General features: G+C 45.3%; 3 protein-coding genes across 6 annotated transcripts in view; 1 reads left to right on the top strand and 2 right to left on the bottom strand.

The window, feature by feature from the left end:
• Positions 1 to 4,673, bottom strand: part of SPG11 (SPG11 vesicle trafficking associated, spatacsin) — a 32,470-nt gene extending 27,797 nt beyond the window's left edge. For 2 of the 3 annotated variants that reach the window (XM_083713033.1, XM_083713034.1), the window contains exons 1-4: positions 4,300 to 4,673; positions 2,537 to 2,721; positions 1,969 to 2,199; positions 277 to 472 (exon numbers count right to left, since the gene is read on the bottom strand). In XM_083713033.1, the coding sequence (XP_083569159.1) occupies positions 277 to 472; positions 1,969 to 2,199; positions 2,537 to 2,721; positions 4,300 to 4,520 (833 nt within the window). In that variant the 5' untranslated portion in view covers positions 4,521 to 4,673. Of the gene's footprint in view, positions 1 to 276; positions 473 to 1,968; positions 2,200 to 2,536; positions 2,722 to 4,219 lie in introns of all 3 variants that reach the window. The other variant, XM_083713035.1, reaches the window with a different exon arrangement.
• A 102-nt stretch (positions 4,674 to 4,775) lies between these two features.
• Positions 4,776 to 13,683, top strand: LOC310831951 (cytosolic iron-sulfur assembly component 2A-like). The gene is made up of 6 exons (XM_083713303.1): positions 4,776 to 5,116; positions 6,624 to 6,788; positions 7,903 to 7,952; positions 9,006 to 9,051; positions 9,787 to 11,258; positions 12,272 to 13,683. The coding sequence occupies exons 1-5, from the start codon at positions 4,957 to 4,959 to the stop codon at positions 9,882 to 9,884; spliced, it is 519 nt and encodes a 172-aa protein (XP_083569429.1). The 5' UTR covers positions 4,776 to 4,956; the 3' UTR covers positions 9,885 to 11,258; positions 12,272 to 13,683.
• Positions 13,684 to 20,673: 6,990 nt separating this feature from the next.
• The window catches only part of ADAMTS7 (ADAM metallopeptidase with thrombospondin type 1 motif 7), a 67,766-nt gene continuing 63,513 nt past the window's right edge, over positions 20,674 to 24,926 (bottom strand). For both annotated transcript variants that reach the window (XM_083713050.1, XM_083713049.1), the window contains exon 24: positions 20,674 to 23,161. In XM_083713050.1, the coding sequence (XP_083569176.1) occupies positions 22,998 to 23,161 (164 nt within the window). In that variant the 3' untranslated portion in view covers positions 20,674 to 22,997. The remainder of the gene's footprint in view (positions 23,162 to 24,926) is intronic.

Raw genomic sequence — 24,926 nt, 5'->3', positions numbered from 1 at the left:
ATTGAATTTTCACTGACAATAAATTATAACAATAAAGTGAGCATTAAAAAGTCATTGAAAGCAATTTAAGCATCAGGGGGAGAAAGTGAGATTAAGACAACAAACACCCAGCACAATAAAAAGTTTTAACCATTTTCCTAAATGTTTCATGAGAGCAGGACCATCAAACTTTTCGGGAGAGAGAGCGAGAGAGGAAAAGCTAGAACTGGCAAAGAATTTAAAAAGTGAAAATCTGCCTGCCCAATACCACTTTATAGCATATTGTGGCCAACCTACTTGAAGTATAAATGGAGGTCAATAGCCACGACACAACTAGAGCTGTTGGCAACCACAGCAACACTGAGATCATGGGATATATTTAACAGTGTAAGAGAAGACAGGATATCCAGACGCTTCTCATCTTGCCCCTCTGTTTGATAGAGGGAGACATCAACATGGGCAAGGTAGGCACCATCCGTAGCATCGAAAATATCTTTGCAACAATGTCAAGGAAATACACTTTCTGAGTCACATGAACAGGCACACATACAAAGGAAAACCCACCATCCTGACACAGCAATCTTATGCATGCTTACTTAGACCTAATGTGCAAGACCACTGGGCACTGTTTCAAATCAAAATAGTAGACTGAACCATTCCAAACTGCATGCATTTGGACACCTCTTAAGATATTGCAACTGTCAGGCACATGGCTAGAACAATCCTCTTCACAGAAAGATTTGGTGCTCCACAAAACAAGAATGAAAGAGAAACAGGCTGTGTCAATGCACAGTGAGACAGAGCAGGGTGATCTGGGACCTTCAGGTATCAGAGCATCCCAATCTTCTCTGCAAGACAGAGAGGGCCCCTGCAAAGAATCAGAGGCAGAGGCTTAGTTAGCACCAAGTCTGGTGACCTGCTGGCGGATAAAGGTACAGGTGCACCCACCCAAAGAACAAGGACTCCTTGAAAATAAAGTGTTACTTGTGAAGAAGCTCCTCCTCATGAGAAGACCAAATTTCTCAGGCCAGAGGTTTTCAACCTTTTTGAGTCCATGGCTCTCTTGACTAACTACATTTTCTGCGGCACCCATGGGGGCTCAGGAGTCCAGTTATGTCACCCCTTGCCGACAAAGCTGGCAACCTCTCACCCCTTTTCAAACACCCTCCCTTGTGGAGTGTTCCCTCAGCCTCCTCTTCTCTCCTCTCCCCTCTCCTTGGGAGTCCTCTGGGGAGCTGAAGCTGCTGCCCATGGTCTCTGAGCTGCCCCCCACCCCCAAAAGAGGTGCCTCCTTCCACTGCCCCACAGGGGGCTAGGACTTGTCTGTCCATTCCCATCAGCAAGGCCTGGAAGACTGGCTGGGCTCCCTCGCCCACTTGCTTGCTTACTCCAAGGTTGCCTCAGCCCCTGGCAACCAGCTCCCCATGGCCAGCCCCAGAGGCACAATTTGCCTGGGAAGCTTGTAGCCAGTGCTGCTACAACAGCTGTGCAAGGCTCTGGGAGGCAAAGATATCACAGCACTCTTGACCATCATTCAAGGCACCCCAGGGTGCCATGGAACACTGTTTGAAAATCACTGCCTCAGGCAATCCAGATGGCCTCCAGCTGTGCTCTGGGTGGAGCTCTGAAGCTTCCTGGTTAAAAGTCTCCAGTTGCTGGCAGAGTGCTTGAACAAAATCCTTGTATTAGCATCCTGACTTGCCTTGTGATCTAATGGATTTTGACCTTGTTTTGATCCTGGACTGTTTCTGGACTGTTTTGATCCTGGACTGTTTGTATTAAGGCTAGCACTTTATTTATTAAGAGACAAACAACAACAAAAATATCTATTTATGTATCTCAGTATTTGTCTGTTTCTTAAGAATTACTGAGCAACACAGAGAACTATCTGCTAGTGTTTTATTTTACTGCTTATATTATACATTTGTTTTGCAAACCACTCTGTCCTGGAGGAAGGGCAGGATGTTAAAACTCAATTTAAAAGGATACATATCCATCCAGATTCCTCTAACAAGAAAAGAACACCTCTGCAAAAGGCAACATCTACTATCCTTTCCAGAGATTCTGACGACAGATCAAGAAGAAAGCAATCCTCCAACTTTTCTGCTTTCAGTTCTCCTCCAAGAAAAGCAAGTTGTGCAATAATACAGTTGTTGAGCAGCATCAAAGCTTTTCCATTTTTAAATGACAGCACTCGCAAAGAGGAGATTGAAGATAAACCTGCATGACGAGGGCAAAAGGGATATTTTCATATTCTAAGATGCAGTAACAATAGGTGCAAAGAAACAAGCGATACAACACAGTTCTAATAAAGATAAATGGATCACCCACCCCACAAGTGGCAAAAGTCAGGCCGTCTGCATTCAATGTTTGAAATAGCCCCACCAATGTTTATAAGCATTACCTGTCTACAGCAAGTTACAACTCATGGGCTAAGGTCTGCAACAGATACCATATAACATATTTTGTTTTCTAGACACTGCTGAAGAATGGCCTCCAAAATAATAAACAAATTAATAAACTAGTATCTTACATCTTGAATGAATGTTATACTCACTAATATTTTTAAGTTTGATGAGCTGCTTCTGCGTCTCTTCACTGCAGCTCTGCATGAGCGTTGCACCACATTTTCCAACCTCTAGATTAATTTCATATACGAGAAGTTCATGGGTCTTACTGACAGCAAGCAGTTTAAGACTGTCCACTGGAAGGTTCTCATCTTCCACACTCTCCCATGTGAAGCTAGGAAAACAATACTTAATACATGAGCCATACTGCCAACTGTTCTTCTTTGAAATTTTTAGCATGATATGCCTTTTAGAGACACATTACTTAACTGAAATACATTACTGTCCACTTGCACCAAAAATGACCAAAAATCTTAGAACACAACAGTTGAAAAAGACAACCAACATACAATCAATGAAACAAAAACTCTAGGGAGTGAAACCAATAATAATCTACTGGGGTTTACAATTTTGTCTATTTCTCTAACAAGAATAGTAATACATCCTATTTATCCAAAGAAAAATTACAAGCAACTCAATGTCATAACAAGAGAGGTAGGAAGGGACCAGAAGGTGAACTCGGGAACTGTAGATTCTGACAGCTCATTTTACATGGAGGTTCAAAGCCTCACAGCAGGTGGGGCTGTTGCAAAATGGGATGCTGAGCCAGAGAAGTGGTTGATTCAAGTGAAACTGGGCAGTAATGGGGGGCGGGGGGCGGCACTGGATAAACCATCCTTAGTGGTCGGCTAGATGATTCTGGACTTAATGATCTGACAGCCCCCCCCCTTAGACTACTATGTGCATTATTGCCATCATGAAGGCCAAAACTGACACTTCTTTTCTCTCCCTCACCCGCAATCCATGCTTTAAAACTACTTCCACATTCAAGAGTTGCCAACAGAGACTTTTGCTGATGTGTCTCCAGCCCCCTCTCCTAAAATGAGGTTTTAAAGAAGCAACAGGATAGTTTGTGTGGTGTGTCCTTAGTTGCAATGTGGGGGGGGGGGGAGTACCCATGACAATTCCTCTGATTTGCAAAGGTGCTAAAGGCCCAAAAAGGTTGGTGAGACCTAACAATGATAATACTGAGGTTATATGCATCTTTTATCAATGCACCATCATGAATACAGCAACAAACCCATATGTGCTGAAGCAATCAGCGGAATTGGTACTGTTTCAGCTGCCACATAAGAACACCTTTTTAAGAACTCAAACTGTTAGTGTGGGAGGCACCTTCACTGTACTCTTTTCGTAAGTTAATTTTTTTTATTTTCGTTTATAACACATAAACATTTTGGTACCTGCTAAAAACACTGTCTAGTCAAGCATACTCCGATGCTTAGAAACTTGATGCCAGCCTTTAATCTGTTTCAGTCTAAACTCTTATTTTAACTTTTCAAAAACTTAAAATCATGGTTAATTTTTCTTAATAATTTCACTGGTTTATCTTTCTTTTTTTGTAAACCGCTTTGAGGCCTTTTTTTTTTACAATCAAATTTATGCAAAAAAAACCCAAACAGCGTTTGCTTCTGCTGCCCCGACATTTACGTGGGGACAAACACCCTTTTGCTGCAGAGAAGGATTGATTTGCTTCAAAAGCAATACTGTAGTAAGTTAGCCTCTGAGATCACCATGTGGGTGGGTGCCTGACCGGCTCTTCCGACTACGAAACGTTTTTAAATGGGGTGTGGGGCGCTGTCGCTGGCGGAGGCGGGGGTCGAGTCCGTCACCTGCTTCTCTCTATGGGGGGGGGGTGTCGACGCTCGACTTGGGCCCCCGCAGTCCCGGCTCTTGCTCCACCCCCACTTACTCTTCCCAGGCGCCGGGCAGGGCGATACTGCCGTCCCCGCTGGGCCCGTCCTGCCCGCCGTCGAGCCGGGCTGACACCAGCCCCGTCAGGCGCAGCTCCGCCCCCGTCACGGTCGCCAGCGCGTCTCGGCCGCCGCTGAGCTTGGCCCGGGTGATGCCCTGGCTGGGGCTGCAGAACGGCTGCAGGAGAACGCGAAGCGACCCAGCCTCCGACGCCGCCATTCTCCTCTTTCCCCTGAGAGAACCGCGACCGCCGGGTCCGTGGGTCTCCTCAGAAACCTACCGCGGCCGCCGCCATCTTGGGGCAGAGCCACAACAAGCGAACGAAAGCCGGGAGGGCGGAGGCCGACGCTCTTCCTTCGGACTAACCTTCCCAGAATGCCTCGCGGGGAAAAGCTGCCGCACGACGGGCGGCGAGTGAGAGCGTTGCGAGTCGGGAGATGTAGTCCTCGCGCGCGGAAAGCCGGGCGAGCGAGCGCGTTGGACGGCGGGAAATGTAGTCTTGGTTGAGAAGAGGGCGCGTTTGTGAGTACAGTACGGCGTCGCTTTGCTTGTGGAGCGCCCCGCCCACTCCGAGACCGGAAGTGCCCGCGAGGTCCGCCTGAGGGACTGCAGGGCCGGTTGATGGAGGCTGCGAGCGGGCTTGGCTCGGGGCGGGATGCTGTCGCTGGGGCTGCTCTGGCGGGCGCTTTCTAGCGGGGGGCATGAGGCCCGGGAGAAGGAGGACGATCACCAGGCCCACCACCGGCCCGAGGCCCCGAGCAGAACCGCCGCCGCTGCCATGGAGCAGGAGCAGGAACGGGCCCTGGAGGTCTACGGTCAGTGGCTCATCAGCCCCGTCCCTATCCAGGCTTCACGGGGCGGGAGGTTTTTCGCGGCCCAGGACCCGGCTTGCCTCGCAGTTGGAGGAGGCGGTGTTTAAAAAGAAAACCGAAACCTTGAAGGAGTGTACGAAGAGAAGAAAGCAGTAAGATAAAAATTAAAAACAAAAACCCCCAAAAGCAGAACAGTTTAAACTTACGCACCTCCTTTCGTCTGAAACGACAAGGTGCTAAAAATGTATTGAGACTGCAGCACAAACTAAACCAGCAGCCAAGTGTGTCAGAGTGCACACTTTAAAATGTACAAATTTTAATTTATATTTTTTATGAGAACTTACTTGTGTCACTAATGACTAGCCAGAGGAAATAAATGCGTTTTTGGCAGAGGCCCAATTGATTCTGGGGTTGGCACTTGCCTGTATATCTCTGACGGAAGGGAATTCCAAAGAGAGGGGGCTGCTACCCAAAAGGCCTTCTTCCCCTTGCTTAGGGCCCATGGGATCTGTGGGCACAGCCAGGAGGGCCTCACCAGACAGTCCTGGCTGCCAGACAGGGAGACAGGGAAGAAGGCAATCCTTCAGGTACCTGTTTAGGGTATTGTAAGTTGGAACTTAACCCTGATCCAGTAATTTATTGGCAGCTAGCATGAGGCTCTTTTAAGCACACCTTAACATGCGTGACAACAGTATGCCAGCTAATACATTTTGCATTGGCTTTAACTTCAAGGTCACTCTTAAGGGCAGCCCCACATAGAGTTTATTGCCATGGATCCTAAACTTTTTGGGGGCCACTGTGCTCTTGGTTCCATAAACTCATTCCCACTGCCCTTAGCCTTCCCAATAAATAGCATGATTCATAAAGGTGGTTTGCATGACCCATGAAGGAAGATAATAATCAAATTCCAAATTGTAACAATTAATTGCACATTTATTCAAAATCCAATTTTAGTTCAAATTATTTAACAAATAATTAATTTAAAAATAGTTATAGTTTAATTAATTCAACAAAGCTGTTGAACTTGATCCAGTGATACCAGCTTTTCAAAGTCTGATAGTCATTTACATCTCCAGCCCCATTGCCTCTTACCTCCCCCCACTCAGGTAATCCCTTGCCCAGGTTTATTGCAATAGTTCTTTTCTTGAGGATAACAGTGCATGAGTCACAGTGGCAAGATTATTTCCAATCCAGAAGAGACAAAAATAAATAAATCCAAATTCACTCCACAGTACCCGTTTGCTTGCAGGCTCACTGGTCATGAAGCAATGAGCCACAGAACACATTTCATATGTCGTTTTTATCATTTCTCATTTTAAATGTCACTTGCAACCTTTGTTCCTCCTAAAGGCCAAGAGGGACCAGATTGTGAAGAGTTCTGGCAAGGCTAGCATCAAGCTCCCTTTTATGTCACACGCAAGTGGATTTGCAGCTGACTCCAGGCCTAGAGTTTGATCACTCAACCTTTCCCCCATAATCAGACACTTGTGATATGTTTGTTTCTGCTTAGATATAATTCGAACTATCCGGGACCCAGAGAAGCCCAACACTTTAGAAGAACTAGACGTGGTAACAGAAAGCTGCGTTGAAGTGCATGAAATTGGGGAAGATGAATATTTGGTCACAATCAGGTTTACACCAACGGTACCTCATTGCTCTTTGGCCACTCTCATAGGTAAGATCTGGGGGGAGGGGGTTCTTTGAGCGATTTGTGAAGTTGTTACCGTATTTTTCGCACCATAGGACGCACTTTTTCCCCTCCAAAAATGAAGGGGAAATGTGTGTGCGTCCTATGATGCGAATGCAGGCTTTCGCTGAAGCCTGGAGAGTGAGAGGGGTCAGTGTGCACCGACCCCTCACGCTCTCCAAGCTTCGCACACCTCTCCGCAAGCAGCGGGAGCCCAGCGCTGGGCTCCCGCTGCTTGCGGAGAGTTGCCTGCATGCCGAAGCCTGCGCGCGCTGAGCTCAGCGCGCCCAGGCTTCGCGGACCTCTCCGCAAGCAGCGGGAGTGCTCCCACGGCTTGCAGAGAGCTGCCTGTTTGGGGGCTGGGGTCGGGGGAAGCTCGAGCTTCCCCCGCCCCAGCCCCACGCCTGGGGGGGGGGAATAATTTTTTCCCCTTTATTTCCCCCCAAAAAAACTGGATGCGCCCTATGGTGCGAAAAATACGGTAGTTTCATGACGTTAAGTAAACCAAGATTTTGGAAAGCCAAATAAAGGGACATTCAGTTCTTCTGGAAGCATTTCTGGAGTTGTGCATTGAAACATGCAGCAGCAGTATTGTGAATTATTAAATATGAATGTGTTGCAGGACCTTTCATGTTGAAAAATGTTTCCTTTAGGGATAGGCTTCTTTGGAACCAATTTAATCTTATTTTTGCAAGGCAGACAGAAGACTGTGTCCCTGTGTAAAGCTCAACACATTAGTGTCCTGATCCCAATCAGAGCTCATGCCCTGGCAGTGTGTGGTGCGAAACTCTTCAGTCTTTCACAGCTTATTACCAAATTGTAAAGCAGTTCTGTGCTTGAAAACAGATCTCGGAAATGGATGCCGCTCACTTCATTTCCCAGCCTTTTTCACAGTTTAGATGAGGCAACGCTTGCTATCTTTAGAGCAAGATACACTGAGAACCAAGGCCAGCTCTCCCTCACATGTTTATAAAACTGAATTACAGATGGTTGAGCAATACGTTTTGCTGCATGATCACATGGCACCAACTCATTTGGTGGAAAGATAATGGAAGGGTAGTGCTTGAAAAGAAAAATGACATCTTTTTTCTTTAAAATGCAGGGCTGTGTTTGAGGATCAAGCTGCAGAGATGTTTGCCTTTTAAACACAAGGTACGCAATTTGTACACTTTAGTTTGTTTTTCTAAAAACATCCTGCAGCTGACTCTCCAGAAAGGCATGTTTAGAGGACATTTTCTGGCCACACATTTCACTTCCAACTTCCCCCCCCCCCCCAAAATGTTTTGCATGTTTGCTTGTATTGGGAATTTCAAGGGGTGGTGTTATCTGTTGCTCACGCAAAATGTGGTCTTCGAAGAGGACGTGAAATGAAGAGCCCAGAGTGCTTCTGTTGGCAGGATTTCCAGAGGGATTGCAACCATGCTAGTCTCTTGCAGGAAGAACAACACAGATTTTTGTGACTAACACATTTATTGTTGCATAAGCTTTCACTCACTGCAGTCTACTTCATCAGGTACACTTCATGCATCTGGTGAAGTGGTTTGTAGTCTACCAAAGTTTAAGTCATAATAAATTTGTACAAGAATCATATAATTTTAGAGTTGTAAGGTACCCAAAGGGTAATCTAGTCCAACCCCTTGCAGGGCAGGAATCACAGCTAATCACAGTCTTTAAGGTACCATAAGATTCTCAGGAGACTGTATCATGTACACAGCTTTGGCAGGCATGTGAGAACTGCCAGATTGTAAGAGGCCATGCTTCCTTACCATATAACAAACCCCTGAGTGCATGTGGAGATTGCATTGCAGAGAAAAAGAGAGACCTTTTATATTGCAAACACAAGTGAGACTTGCCCATTACAGTGGATCCTCGGGTTACGTTACTTTCGGGTAACATAACTTTCAGGTTGCGAACGCAGCAAACCTGGAAGCAAATTCTTCCGGGTTTCACCACGTGCGCATGCACAGAAGTGTTCTGTGCGCCTTGTGCATGCGCAGAAACAGTCTTATCACGCTGCACGCATTTGCAGAAGCGGCAGCTCTACTTGCAGATTTTTCGGGGTACGGATGGACCCCTGGAACAAATTACATTCGTATCCAGAGGGTCCACTGTATAGCAAGCCATCGAAACAGTGTTGTATATTCTGTGCAGATGCATACCTGTGCTATAAAAACATATTAAGCAGTCATTTTCTCTCTCATGTAGTTGGAAATCTACATTTCAGAGGGAGCGCATTCCACAGAGGAGGACAGTAAGTATGTCTTCAGCTTGTGTTGGGGAATAAAGCAGCCTCTTGATATACATCACCAAGTTTGTGTGTGTTGAATTTTCCCATTGAGCATGTCTTCAATCTTCTTGTGTGGCAGTCAGGCTGGGAGGGCCTGGCACCGAGCACCATAGGAAGTGATGCATATGAGCTAACCACGCTGGAACACATTAGCTTCTGCTTTCATACTTGTTTGTAAGATCTCTTGCAATCTTAGCATTGCATGACTTCTCTATTTATTTATCATATGCCCAAAAGTTCTAAGGCGGAAATACATAAAATTAAAAAACAAAGTTAAAAACAATATTGTTGAAACTGGCCAACATAAATTCCCTACAAGCAGAAGCAATTAAAAAAGCAACCCAATGTACCGTTCCCACAGGAGACACCAAACTAGATGGCTTTAAAAAAGAATTAGAGAGGTACTCAGGTCCTGCTTGCAGGTTTCCCACAATAGGCATCTGGTTGGCCACTTCTAATGTTCTTACCCTTCCCTAAAAGCCCCATAAGACGGTGATGAGATCTAAAAGTTGCAGGCATGGACAGCAGATTGTGGGAGGCATTCACTGAGCTCTGATCCTTGACAAATCTGTGTTTGCTCTCTGTAGGACTTGCATCTTCATGCGCATACACATTGTGTGTGTGTGTTTTGCGATATTCTAGTGCATTTCTGTTGGTCATTAACCAAAGACTTCTTGTTTGTTTTTCATCGTGCTACAGTTAACAAGCAGATAAATGACAAAGAGAGAGTCGCTGCTGCAATGGAGAATCCTCACTTGCGGGAGATTGTGGAGCAGTGTGTTCTGGATCCAGACTAGAAAGCGTGACAGCAGCTCCTGTTGACCTGGGATTTTTCTGGCACTTTGGTGTCTTTTGGGGCGGGGAATGGAGGCCTTGAATTTGATACTGGACAGTTCTTTGTACCTCCTGTATATTTTTAATAAATTATTTTTTAAAAAATACATTTAATTTACGAAGGAGAGTGAGCCATGTATAGTCTTAGATTAATTTTGAAGGATTGTGAGAAGTTCACAATTATAAAAAAAAATATTATGAAACCATTCTGTTGACACCTCATGAATATACATTGTAATTTTTTTAAAAAACAACAACTGATTTTGAAGATTGAATTTTACACATTGTTATGATGGAATGTGTTTGATTAGCTGTCAGTGTGAGAGATAAATAAAGTACAGAGTTTTAGAAACACAAGTTGTCTTCAATATGAAAACTTCCCTATAAGTTTTTTTAATGGTGTAAACCAAAGTAGATTTAAAAAGATATATTTAACTAGGCATTTCTGAAGACAGGTAAAAATAATGTGGTGGCTGCAACCTTGTAGATATTTACTAGACAGTAAAATACCACAGTAGCTTGTAGAACTTACATAAACTCAGAAGTAAGTTCTGCAGGTTTCAGTGGTACTTTACTGTCTAGGGCTGGATTGCCAGTGAGGTCTGTTCTGTTTAAGTTTGATCAAGTTCAGGTTGTAGCCAACTTGCAAAAAGAAAGTGGTTCATACAGAATTTTCTAACAGCACCTTGCAATGTGAAATTTCTTGGCTGGGAAATTGTTTTTCTTCCTGTATCATTAACAAACTTATTTATTTAATACAGCAGCATCAACAAGTGCACGTAAAAGTGGCTCATGAAGTCATGCAAAATAAGAATTAATTAAAAAAATTAAATGTCATTTGAAACATGAAAAAGAGGCATTAATTAAAGGCATGATGGGGAAAGGACCAAGATAACTCTTAATGAGGAATTCTGATGCACACTGAGAACCTTTGGAAAGTTTTGTAGAAATTTTCTGAAGTAAAGCTTTTTTTAATATTCAATTTTGTTGGATTTTAACCAGTTAAAAAGAACCTTCATTTTCCTAGAGGTGTTCTAAGGAATAAGAGTTAAATATTTCCTTAACCTTTAAGCTGTAAGTAATAGCTGCTTTTCATCTTGGAATGAAAGGAAGATATTCATAGCGGTGCAATAAAGGACAATCTTTTTACTGGAATGTAGTACTGTGATGCTCTCTGAATTCTGCTTCGTGCCTTCTGTTCTTGACAGTGTCCTGTTATGCCAGAAGCGGTTTAGTCATGCTGGGCACATGACCCAGAAAGGTGTCTGTGGATAAACGCCGACTCCTTTGGCCTAAAAGCGAGATGAGCACCGTACCCCATGGTCGCCTTTGACTGGGTAGGCCTATGGCCTGGTCGTCCTTTTTTATACCTGCTGGTGGGATTGACAAAGCTGCCTCTGATTGGTTGACAAGGCATTCTGGGATTGACAAAGCTGCCTCTGATTGGTTGACAAGGCATTCTGGGATTGACAAGGCATCTGACCCTCCCCTTCATCTCATAGCTCACCAGTTAACCAACTCTAGGCCAAACCAATCAACCAACTAGAAGGATTACTGTTCATCTCTTTTCCTTAAAGGTAAAGGTAAAGGTACCCCTGCCCGTACGGGCCAGTCTTGACAGACTCTGGGGTTGTGCGCCCATCTCACTCAAGAGGCCAGGGGCCAGCGCTGTCCGGAGACACTTCCGGGTCACGTGGCCAGCGTGACAAAGCTGCATCTGGCGAGCCAGAGCCGCACATGGAAACGCCGTTTACCTTCCCGCTGGTAAGCGGTCCCTATTTATCTACTTGCACCTGGAGGTGCTTTCGAACTGCTAGGTTGGCAGGCGCTGGGACCGAGCAGCGGGAGCGCACCCCGCCGCAGGGATTCGAACCGCCGACCTTTCGATCGGCAAGTCCTAGGCGCTGAGGCTTTAACCCACAGCGCCACCTGCGTCCTTCTCTTTTCCTTAGGGGGTCCCTATTATCAACGGAGAAATGTTGGGGGGGTATGGAATTCTCGTGACTCCCGAGTCGTCTGAAGGCAATCCTATACAGTGAAGATTTTTAAAAAAAGTTTAATGGTTTTACATATGTTGGATGCCGCCCAGAGTGGCTGGGGCAACCCAGTCAGATGTGTGGAGTTTAAAGAATAAAATTATCCTTAGGGACCCCCTAAGTAAAAGAGATGAACAGTAATCCTTCTAGTTGGTTGATTGGTTTGGCCTAGAGTTGGTTAATTGGGGAGCTATGAGATGAAGGGGAGGGTCAGATGCCTGGTCAATCCCAGAATGCCTTGTCAATCAATCCTAGGCAGCTTTGTCAATCCCAGCAGGTATAAAAAGGGACGACCAGACCTGCCCAGGCCATAGGCTGTCCAGGGGTCCTTTTACTTTTACTATCTAGGCTCATAGTCAGGTGGAGGGGAAGACTCAGACTGTGATTCCCCCCCTCCATCTCTCAGCCAAGTTGGCACTGCAGCTGTCTCAACCACAGAAGCCTTGCTGTACCAAGGCAAGATTTTTGTGACCTGTACCTGTTGGAAGGAGAAATCCCCATACTGTAAAAGCTGTCTTTGCTGTTGTTCTGGTGCCGTTCCTCGCAAAGCCAGTAGATGACACTGCTGTGCTAATTAACACTTCCTGTGGGCGATTCCAGCCTCGTGCTTCTCTGTGTCTATAGAGGGGGGCTGGAGAGCCTTTCTCAGCCCCAGAGACACATTTGCTTGCGGCTGACCATCTGCCAGGGCCAGACACAAAACTGGGCAATGGATGTGACACTTGCCTTTGTACAGCAGACAGCTTTCCAGCCTCGCAGAAAGAAGCCAGAGGTTTCTCCACCTCCCACTCTTCTGTCTCCTCCATCCAGGCAAGCGAGAGGCAGGATCGTAGTTCAAGGACACTTTCCAGCCAAACAGAAGCACTCCAGTAGGCCATAGAGTAGGGCTGGTGAGTGCCATGGCCTGAGGAGGCTCCCAAGGGCCAGATACAAAGGTCTGGGGGCCACTTCCAAACCCCAAGCCTCCACCTTGTTAGTAATACAGCTGACCTCCTCACACTCGGGCACAATAGTTCAGCTGTGAATTGCTTTGGCTTTTCCCGCTATCATTTACACTTTCATGTCCTGCCTTTCTTGGAAAGAGGTGTACCTCGTTCTCCCCACCTCCCCATTTTATCTTCACAACAGTTCTGTGAGGTAGGTTAAGCTGAGAGGCAGTGACTGGGCCATGGTCACCCTGTGAGCTTCATTGACTGAGTGGGGATGGGATTTGAACCCAGGTCTCTCCCACTAACCCCGGCCTGTACCACCCTGGGCATTGTCAGAGATGGCAACTATCCCTGTTTGGGTATCTGGGGGCTGCATTTCATCTCATCCCCGAAATCCAGAGGTAACTTGGAATGTTCTCCAGCTAGTAACATGAAGGCAAGGAGTTGCCACTGAAGTTTCAGTTAACTGCATGTGCAATTAAAATAATTAGCAACCCACCCATCCCGCACACATTTATTGTGCCACCAATGACATCCTAGCAACTTCATGAGCTGAATGTGAGTTGGGTCCAAAGTATGCAAGTATACAATTATATGACGGTCTTCGGTTGGAGGCTGTCTCCTTTGGGGGGATGCTTTTTTGTCTGTCATAGCTGATTGGAAGATGTGTTTTACCTGTAGATTGGGGTAAGATGATGAACTACCAGTTTTCCTTATGTGATTTTTTGTAAAAAAATATATTACATTTTCAATGTTTACATTTCCAAATAAACATTTTACATACTTTTGAATATCCAGTGACTTTCCTCCTTCTCCTTCCATGGTTCATTTTACATATTTTACTATAACTATTTAGATCAGTTCTCCACTTTATCATCACAAATAGATTACACTGCTGATTTTATCTTAATGCTGTGTACAGTTATTTTCCATAAAGTCAATAAATATTTTTCACTCTTCTTTAAATATATGTCCTTCTTGCTCTCTTATTATGTATGTTTAACCTGCAAGTTCTGCATATTCTAACATCTTAAGTAGCCAGTCCTCTTTACCAGGGACCTCACTCACTTTTCATTTTGGGGCTAACAGAACTCGAGCCGCTGTTGTTGCATACATAAAGAAACCTTTCTGACACCTAGGGATTTCTGTCTGAATTACTCCCAATAAGAAGGATTCCAGTCTTTTGGGGAAGGTTATTTTAAACATTTTTTTCAACCCATTAGAAATCATTCCCCAGTATTCTTTTACCATTTTACATGTCCACCACTTACGAAAAAAAGTTCCCTCCATATTTTTTTTTACATTTCCAGCACATATCTGATTCTGCTTTATACATCTTAGCCAACCTACGCAGAGTTAGATATCATCTGTGAATCATTTTCATATAATTGGGATTTATTTATCTATTGCAGTACCTATGACAGTTTCTTCAATTTTCAGATGCACCCCCTCCAGCCCAAAAAAGGCTGGAGACCTCAATGTTTAATCACACTTTAAAAATCAATTTTACTGGAATAGGCATTAAGCTAAATGACCTGACAATTTCCTGGATCTCACCACCATTATCCCTCTTTATTTATTTATTTTTTAAACCAGTGTTTGCTCCTTTCCAATCCTTCGTATTGGAGGACAATTTTTTTTTTGGGGGGGGGGAGCTGCATATTCCTGTTAGAAGCTTGCCAATTTCAGAAGTGTGTGTTTTGTCTTACAAGCTCTTGGTTGGATGCCAATGAAACCTTGTGAATTCTTAATTTTCAGTGTGTTGCTAACCCCTAGAATTGTATCTCTTCACACCTCCAGTCCTTAAAAAAAAAGGCTGATCCTATAAACTTGCCTCAAGTGTATTTCTGTTATGGAATCTGTGGTTTCAGCCTGTTGCCTAGCTACCTCCTTCCTCATCCATCTCTGCTCCACCTAAACAAAGCTTGTTAAACAGAATCCCTCTCCACTAATTTACACCTGGAATCTTTTCCCATGGCTCTGTATTATTTGGAAAGCTGAGCATTTCCTTTCCTCTCTCATAGTAGAGGATGTGTGTTCGGTGAATGGAGCACACCGCAGACAAAGTTCCCATCTGTGGTTGACACGTGATTCTCTCTGGGGCTTGGGAAACAGATCTGCTGCTCAGAAAGGATGGGAAGCGGGGGGTGGTACTCAGTTACACTCTCATAAATGTTTGGGACAATTCAAACATCTGTTGGGATTTCCAAGCATTTGGAACTATGACTCTTCCTTTGTAATGAGCAACCCTCAAAGGCACAAAACAGACCGCCTTCTGAAGGCTGTGAAAATGAGATGTTGGAGCATGTTGACTTTTGCTCTGCGGACTGAGGGGTGGTCGCCTAAAACATCAGAAGGGTACCAGATTGGAGGAAGCTGACCTAAGGTGTCCAAGCGATGTACAACAATCAAATAGGACTTGAAAGAGAAACATACAGCGAGGGGGGGTGAAAAACTCTTCGATATGATACGGAAGGGGGGGCATGTCTTCTTCACCTTCTTCTTCGCTACAATATATCCATTTATTTCAAATTGTCAATGTCAAAAGGGACTAGAATCTATAAAATTCATAGAAAATCAACATGCCAATTTGCTCAATTTCTCTAGGACTCCATGACACCTTCCCTGTCCTCCATAATCCCTCAAGCAAGGTGTCAAGACCCTAATCCTGTCAAATCACTCTGCCAAGCCTTTCCTCCGGGCAATGCCAGGTGGCAGACTTTACATACTTGGACTATTGTCTTCTCATCACAGGTACTCAGGAAGTGGTTATCTGCGCATATCTCCAGCTCTGCATATTCCCCCTCCCTCCTCTGTATGTTAATCCGGTGTAACCCAACCTCTCTTTAATGTATTCATGATGTAACTGGGATGTATTTTGCACTGTATTCTGGGACATGGAGGGAAGTTTCAAAAGTTCATGTCACCCCTTTCTCGCTGTTCAATCTCGCCTTGAACCTGTTGTGCAATAAACATGGATCTTCTGCAGCTTGCTCCTGTCTCAGGCTGAGCTCATTTTCATCCGCAGGGACCCGCGGACTTAGTCCGACGAGCTGGGTGGCAGAGCAGCCTCGCACCCAGATTTTACCGTAACAGATATAAGAAGAGAAATGGCCAATGACCCATCTGCTTCCACATCCTATTCTCACAGAAGCCAACCAGATACATATGGGAAACCGTCAAGCTAGATTAGAGCACAGAAGCACTCTCTCCGTAGTTTCCAGAAACTGGTACAGTGGTACCTCGGGTTAAGAATTTAATTCTTTCTGGAGGTCCATTCTTAACCTGAAAGTGTTCTTAACCTGAAGCACCACTTTGGCTAATGGGGTCTCCTGCTGCTGCCGTGCCGCCGGAGCACGATTTCTGTTCTCATCCTGAAGCAAAGTTCTTAACCCGAGTGAAATATACTTGGAGTCGAGAGTGGATTTCATGCTCTTTATTCAGCTCATAGTGGTGAGGAGGAATGGAAGTTCCCCCAGAATGTCTGCTTTTATATACATTATTTACACAATGGGCCCCAAGTGATTGGCTAATTCCGGTATTCACCTGTAGACCAATCAGGTTGTGGATTCACTTCCACCTGGAGCTCGATTGGGTGGCTCCTGTGGACCAATCAGACGGCTGCATTCTGAATCCTATTGTTCTAGGACCAATCAGACTGCTGCCTTTTGGATCCTATTCAACTCAGTACATAACACCGAGGTACTATTTCTGGGTTAGCAGAGTCTGTAACCTGAAGCGTCTGTAACCTGAAGTGTCTTTAACCCAAGGTACCACTGTATTCAGAAGCATTGCTGCCTCCAACTGTGGAAGCAGAGTATAACCTCTATCAAGGCTAGCAGCTATCGATAGCCCTCTCCTCCTTGAATCTGGCTAATCCTCTTTTAAAGCCATCTAAGCTGGAAGCCATCACTGTCTCCTGTGGCAGTGAGTTCCATAGTTTATGTGCTGCATGGATAATTTCTTTCTTTGATCTGTACTGAATCTTCCAACATTCAGCGTCGTTGGATGTCAACAAGTTCTGGTGTTATGAGAGAGGGAGGAAAAAAATCTATAGCGCAAAGAACTCATGGGGAAACCGTTCCCTGCTTATCCTTCCCTTTGGAAAGAAAAGTGTTTTCACATTTCTTCTAATTCCTCCGGCCACCATGTGTGAAGAAGGGACCTCATGAAGCTGAGAGGGGCCACAGTGTGCCTGCGTGTTCATTGCCCCTCTCCCCACAGCCTCCCTCCCGCCGTGGCTGGTTCTTGCGGGGGCTGCGAAAGCTCCAGCCCTCATTTTTCTGCATGGCTGAGGCTTCGCAGATGTTCACCCCCGCTGGAAAATCTGCTTGAAAGCTTTTCCTTCATGCAGATGCCTTGTGCCCCAAAGGGTAAGAGCTGGCTGATGCTGCCTGTTACAAGAACGCAGGTTTCGAAAATAATAATAATAATAATAATGGTTCCTCTTGCTGTGAAAGTAATTTCCTCTTTTTGAAAATCATCTGGATTACATTGTTATCTTAGGACGGGCTTTCTGTCTTTGCTGTTTAGGACTTAAAAAAACAACAATACAGTATGGTGAGCACTCTCTCTCCCCCTGCTTTGGAGTCTTTTCCTTATTGAAACCAGCTGAAGGCAGCATTAATGTGCAACAAGACCAAATGTTTGTTTTGGTAAACGACATGTGAGATGGGGTATCTTCTTGGTAACAGAATTAAATGTGAAAGTGTTCCAACATATTTTTTTAAATTTTTGTTTTGGAAAAGGGCAAGAATATTTGAGGAACAAAACACTTAATATATTAAAACTTCAGGGTTACAAACACCTCAGGTTACAAATACTTTGGGTTACAGACTCCGCTAACCCGGAAGTAGTACCACGGGTTAAGAACTTTACCTCAGGACGGGAACAGAAATCATGCGGCGGTGGCGCAGCAGCAGTAGGAGGCCTCATTAGCTAAAGGGGTACCTCAGGTTAAGACCGGTTTCCGGTTAAGACGAGACCTCTGGAACGAATTAAGTTCGTAACCAGAGGTACCATTATATTGTAAATGCAATTTGTTCCCAGACTTCTGAACAACTACTTCCTTCTGTGTTTTATCTTCTGTTGATGCCAACAGTGGATGGTATCAACTATACAATCCACTGTATCAATATCAGACAATGCAGAATTAGTCTGTAAAGCTGTTATATATTTGTTGGCTGCAGCCAGACTGAGCATCACCCAAGGGTAGAGAAATAAGCCAGACTTTCCCCTTAACATCTGGTTTAAGAAGGCTTTGCTTATTGCAGTTTCAGAATAATTTACTCATTCAGTGTGTGTTTCACAAGGCACTGCAAAGCCAATGGACTACACCACTATGGGGTGGATGTATTGGATGCATATTAGAAAACAAACCAATGGTTGGCAGGTTCCCACCTAATTTGGTACTGATTACATAAAGAAGGCAGTTTCCATATGTGCTGTAGAAGGAAGTGAAGAGCAGGTGGTAGCTCATCTAGGAAAAGGAAAACTGTGATCCTAAACCTCCACTGCCTTGTGAGACATCTTCTGGAGAAGAAAAGGCTAAGGAGTAAACCCTATACCATGGGTAGGCAAACTAAGGCCTGGGGGCCAGATCCAGCCCAATCGTCTTCTAAATCTGGCCCGCGGACGGTCCAGAAATCAGCGTGTTTTTACATGAGTAGAATGTATGCTTTTATTAAAATGCATCTCTGGGTTATTTGTGGGGCCTCCCTGGTGTTTTTACATGAGTAGAATGTGTGCTTTTATTTAAAATGCATTCTGAGTTATTTGTGGGGCATATGAATTCATTCATTTTTTCCCCAAAATATAGTCCAGCCCCCCACAAGGTCTGAGGGACAGTGGACCAGCCCCCTGCTGAAAAGGTTTGCTGACCCCTGCCCTACACAAATCTGGAGTGGCGTCCCTTGGATGGCACCTTGTACGCCTCCTTCCAGCGACTCCTGCAGCCAAGCTGGTGCCAAATGACTGCGCAGAGCATCACTTCACTTCCCTTGTGCTGGCAAATTTGCAAATGTGCAGGATGGGAGCCCAACTGTTGTATTCTCTCCGACCTTGTGCTGCAAAGTTAGTACAATATTAACACGATGGTCTAGAAAAGCAAAAAGTATCACTGTTCACAATAGCAACCAGATATGACTCAGTGTTTACAGGAAACAGACTTTTGCAGAACAATCTCATGAGAATGAAAAGACGGCGCTACTTTTTCCAGCCACGTGCCGCGTCGAAAAGGCATCAAATCTACTGGGAAGGAGGTAATTCTCCTGCATGAGCCCTGCTGAAGCGGAGAGGAGCTCAAAGAGTGGAAGGGGCACTTTTGTCATTTTCTTGAGACTCTTGTCAATTTCAGAGACTTGACTTAGCTTTAAATTTCACAGATATATGTAACAAACATTTGGCTGATTAAACCATCTGGCCTGTCTCAGGTAGACAACTTACATTTTGTTGTTGGCATCAGTTTGTCTTGAGAGACAATGGAGTACGCCTCTCCGGGGCGCAAGCCTGGGCATTGTGTATGGAGGTCCTGGGCTGCCTAGACAACCAGACCTCTCTCTTGGCCTCACTGATGTGGTCCAAAGGAAAGCAGAGCAATACGTTTGGCACCAGCTTGGCTACAGGAGTTGCCAGAAGAAAGTGTACAAGACACCTTAAGGACCCCACTCTGGATTTGCTTTTTCTTCTCGTGAAAACATACTTTGTTGTTTAGTCGTTTAGTCATGTCTGACTCTTCGTGACCCCATGGGCCAGAGCACGCCAGGCACTCCTGTCTTCCACTGCCTCCCGCAGTTTGGTCAAACTCATGCTGGTAGCTTCGAGAACACTGTCCAACCATCTCGTCCTCTGTCATCCCCTTCTCCTTTCCCAATATCAGGGTCTTTTCCAGGGAGTCTTCTCTTATCATGAGGTGGCCAAAGTATTGGAGTCTCAGCTTCAGGATCTGTCCTTCCAGACATACTACTCTTCCCCTAACACCCCAGGCAACTTAAGTACCCTTTTAGCATTTGACAAGACTGGGAGGAAGAGACATGACAGCTTGACTTAGAGGAATGGTGGAGGCAGATCAGGGCCATTCTTCACACTTATCTGCTAACCCTAATCTGAGTCTGACAATTTTCTTCCCTCTCCTGCTCCTCCACATGCAGAGCCATCAGTTTTATCCACTTTGACAGCTGGAGTCAAGCATGCTTCATTAAGAGCTTCCCTCAGGCTTTATATTCAGCTTGGCTGGAGTGTTGCCACAATGATTGACAGCTAGAGGGGGGCCCCTCCATATCAGCAGGACATTTGGAGCATCAAATGGGAAGCTTCCACCTCCAAAGTGCAGAGGACCGAAAGCCAGCTGAGATATTTCGGCGCCCGAGGCAGGAAATCCCACAAGCACCTCTCCCCTTCCCTGGTAGTCAAAATGCAACTGTAATAAATAAAACAGACTCCACCTGGAGTCCTGCGTCCAGTTTGGGGCATCACAGCTTAAAAAGGATACTGACAAGCTGGATGGTGTGCAGAAGAGGGCAGCCAAGATGATTGAGGGTTCTGCTCACCAGCTTGAAAAAAGGACAGGTGAGCAGGCAGGAGCAGTGGGGGCGGGGCGAGTAGCAAGGTCAGGGGGCTCTAGAGTTTGAATTTAATTGAAAAGGAAGATGAAGCAGAGACAGGTGATGCAGCGAGGCCAATGGTGGTGCCTGCCTTCCTGTTTAGCCATGCTAAGATAACCATAGAGACTCTTCAAGAGGCAGCAGAAATGTCGTGGTGCAGAAACAAACCAACAAAGGCACAGCTCATACTTTGTTATAACAATTTAATTTAACACACTTGAGAGCTACAGACATTTAAAAAAAAAAATTAAAAAGATACTCCTCCATAACATCTCCTTGAAAAGAGTTGGTTGTGTTTTTTTTTTATTCCCATGTATCTGTGCTGAATCACTGGGGAAATTCCATGGCTGGCATGGGAGAGAGAAGAAATTTGGATGTGGTCTTAAATAATTGGTTTGTCACTCCCCCTAGACAGAGACAAGAAGACAGCCTTGGTCTGGCGTTGACATAATGCAACTGATCCACAGCTAGTTCTGCTGATACTTACTGGCTTTCACACTGTGAAGTATTTGTTACCCACCATGCATTGAGAACAATTTAAACCTATTTGCACTAAATAACCAAATCTTTGATTGATCTGCATCAGAAATGCTGTGGATCTGGCAATCAAACCTTGACATTATCAGCTTTGAAAGAAGTACGGAAATGTTCTCTAGTCATATAGACAAAGATACTTCAAGTGCATTCATCAAAAGTTCACATAATATTATGCCAAATTATATAAATCAGTCTTCTTTGCAAATTACTTGGCTAGAATGAAAACAAACCTGTAACATAAGGCCATTTTAGATGAGAAAAATTCAGTCCATATGAAAGTTCCAAGTTAAGGAACAATAAATCTTCAGGGCCAGATGATTTCCCATGTATTTTTTATTTAAAAAATAATAATGACATGTTAATTCCATATTCATAGAAAGTCTACAATGATCCTTTCAGAGAGAGAGAGTGTATCCCTGACACAAGTAGAATGATGAGGCCTTATCAAACTTCTAGAAAAAACACATTGGCAAATTATAACTTAACTACTGAAGGATTTTGGTGTTATGCCACCTTGGCACCCTGAAAGAATGGGGTTTTGGTTACGATGTCCATATATAACATAACTGTTGCTGTGAACTGAAAACAACAACAGTGGAGTCCTGATCATATTTGCTGGATTAATTACTATTCCAGACATTGAAGGAATAAGGAAGTATCACCCATTTCTTCATCCATTGGAATTTCCCAACATCCCTACCTCTGGGCTCCCCCCAGATGTTGAGCTCCAGTTCACAGCAGCCAGCAAGGCCATTGGTCAGGATCCTGACACAGGGATGATGTAGTCCCAACAATGCTTGGAAGGCCACAGGCTCCCTTTTGCTTGCTTAACACATGCTAAATACCCAAACGAGACTATCAGTGCACGATAGAAAGCAATGAAGTGTTCTTAAATCAGGTGCCTTCTTGACAATAAGGAAATTGATATGATACTACAAATGCAGTCCCAACTTCCAGGGCTACATAAGGGGGGTGGGGGTGGAAACCAGAAACTGATCTTGATACTCTTGGGCTTTTTCAGGGTAACCAAGCGAGCAGCCTAGAGAGAAAGGGCAGCTCACCCTGACAGATATTGAACTGCTGAGCCAGAGAACAGGGCATTAGATATGGAGGATTGTTCAGTCGGTAGAGCATGAGACTCTTAATCTCAAGTTCCTGGGTTTGAGCCCCACAGATTGCAGGGGGTTGGACCAAATGACCCTCGTGGTCCCTTCCAACTCTACAGTTCTATTATTCAAAGACTCAAGCCAGAGAGGTTAGCTTTAGTTCAACTTGAGTGAAAACCAAACAACTCATAACTCCAATGCTTTGGTCCTCCCAGCTAGAGCAAGTGTGATGATCAGCTGGCTCAGCGAATTTGAAATGGGGGGGGGGGGGCATTTCACTGCCGCTTTGAGCTCCTCCCACCAACCACCAGGAAGAAAGGCATCCCTGTCACAACAAATGCAACCAAACAGTCAAGCGACTTGGTCAGGTATGCTAGATGCCCGTTCTTACAAAATAGAAAAAAATAATAATTTTGTGTGTTTCCTGTTTGTTTGTTTTTTAAAAAAGAAATCACTCAAGTCAAGAGTTTCGTGCTGGCCCGCCAACACCGAGTGAAACCTGAATATACCCGACGATAGCACCAGATATGTTTCTGAGATCATGCCAAGAGTTATTGCTTTTGTGGGATGCAGTGCGTGGCCTTGCAGAGCAGATCCTCCTCTGCTGCGCATTGAAGGGCAGCAGACTTGGGTAGCCCTGAGGGCAGTTTGGTGAGAGGAACTGGAGTTAAAGCACCATGCCTGTCCAACCTTGGTGAACAGCACCAGCCAAGGTCCCATGGGAGGAAGGAGAGGAGAGCAATTGGACAGAGATGGTGGCTGAGCTGCCTTCAAAGCAGCCCGCGAGGTGTCTTAGGCAGCCATTTCTCCCTCGAGGCCACCGCTGGCTTCTTTGCTCCTGAAAGGGTCCTGAGGTGATGGGAGTGCTCACTTCCGGGATGCCCGCTCGTTCCCGCGGTCCCGGGGGCCGTGGCCCTGCTGACGGCACGTCTGGCAGCACTGGAGGCTGACGGTAGGGAGGTGGCACCTGCCCAGGAACAGCAGCGTCTGGCAGAAGCTGAAGGAGAGCATGTCGCGCTCGCAGGCAAAACCTGCAGGAAGAAAACAACGTAGCGGGAATTGAGCAGTGGCGTGTGATGCATTATTTTTGAAGGGGAACGGCTGGGGCTAGAGGTACCAGCTTGTGAGGGCCATTGTGGGGGACAACATTGTACACATGAGAATCGTGTCTCCCCCCTCCACAAGCCAGGCAGAAGCTTCTTGGGCTTTGGGAAGGAGGTGCCAGGGCTCTGACAGGATGCTGAAACTCACCAGTTCTGCTTGTTGTGAGAGAGGGAGAAAAACTTTCTCTCCTTTGATTCACATAGTCTTCTCCCATTAGAGCCAGGAAGGGAGAAGAAGGGTTTGCCTTTCTCATCCCACAACTGGGGGGGGGGGAGGCACATCTCAGTTCCCACACTCTGCTGCCCATCTTCTGTCCCCTCCCCTTCCACCACCTGAAGCACTCATGCAAATGCCCCCCCCCCCCAATCCCATCCTGCCTCTCTTGATGTGAAACAGATGCTGCACTGCTGGAAGGGAGTGCATCCCACCATCACTCATCTCAGATCTGTCCATATTCAAGATAAATGTTCCCCTGGGTGAAAAAACAATGGAGTGCTAAAAACCACATTGCAGCAATTGATGTGAGAACAGGGATCCCCCCCCCCCAGATCTTGCCTGTGGCTGCCTAGATCATGGGTAGGCAAACTAAGGCCCAGGGGCCGGATGCGTCCCAATCGCCTTCTCAATCCGGCCCGTGGACGGTCCGGGAATCAGTGTGTTTTTATATGAGTAGAATGTGTGCTTTTATTTAAAATTCATCTCTGGGTTATTTGTGGGGCATATGAATTTGTTCACCCCCCCCCCAATATAGTTCGGACCCCCACAAGGTCTGAGGAACAGTGGACCGGCCCCCTGCTGAAAAGGTTTGCTGACCCCTGGTCTCGATCCTCACTAGAAGAGGAAGGGAAGGTTTGTGCATCTCATTTGCAACCTGGAGACACACACACACACACCAAGCAATCTCTGCATGTTTTTTTCTCATCAGAAAGTAGCCCCTGCAAACCTCTGTCAGCCTGTTCCAGAGCTCCAGGCTCACAGAAATCACCACCACTCACTTTTGATGAAATTTATGTCACCAGCAGTGACATCTGCAAATACTACCTTTTTTCAAGATCATCTCTTTCCAACTGTTATAAGAATTTTAAGGTCATATATTAAAAAAATAAATGTTCATAACTGTATATATAAACCACATGTCTGAAACTCCACAAAAAAGGTCCTGAACAAATTGACCTCAAATATTTCTCTGCAAGGTCAAAGTGGGAAACCTCCCCATTGTCTTTTCCCTCACAAATCCTGTCCTCACAAATCCTGTCTCAAGGGCACTTTCAAGATATGAACAGGGTGTGAGCCTGTGACCTAGATTCAGGAATTAAGTAGTTATAATAACAAAAGAGTGGCCAAAACCCAGATAATGCAATCAGGTAATTTGCCAGATAGGAGATAAACAAAGCACTCAGATTTCTGTTGTAGACCGCCTTTTCTGTCATGTAGGTATGATGTTACTGTGGGTGGTCTTGGAATCCAGGGCGGGCAATTTAAAAATGTCTACATAAGGGCTTGTGTGCATGGCTCGGGGTCTTCCTCCTCTCCTGTGTGTGGGGGAGCACCCTGTTGCAACAGTTAATAAAGATCAGGCTTACTAGCTGCTTTGCTTCTCAATATTCTCTGGTTGGTCTCTGTTATTTTCTCCTACCGATAGAGAACCTACAAAAGGACTCTATAAAAGGAGCAGTTCTTTTTATTTATATC

This window comes from Podarcis gaigeae (genome assembly GCF_964106915.1).
Source record: "Podarcis gaigeae genome assembly, chromosome: 14".
NCBI lineage: Eukaryota > Metazoa > Chordata > Lepidosauria > Squamata > Lacertidae > Podarcis > Podarcis gaigeae.
Note: the sequence above shows the minus strand (reverse complement) of the source record. Positions and strands in the feature narration are given on the sequence as shown.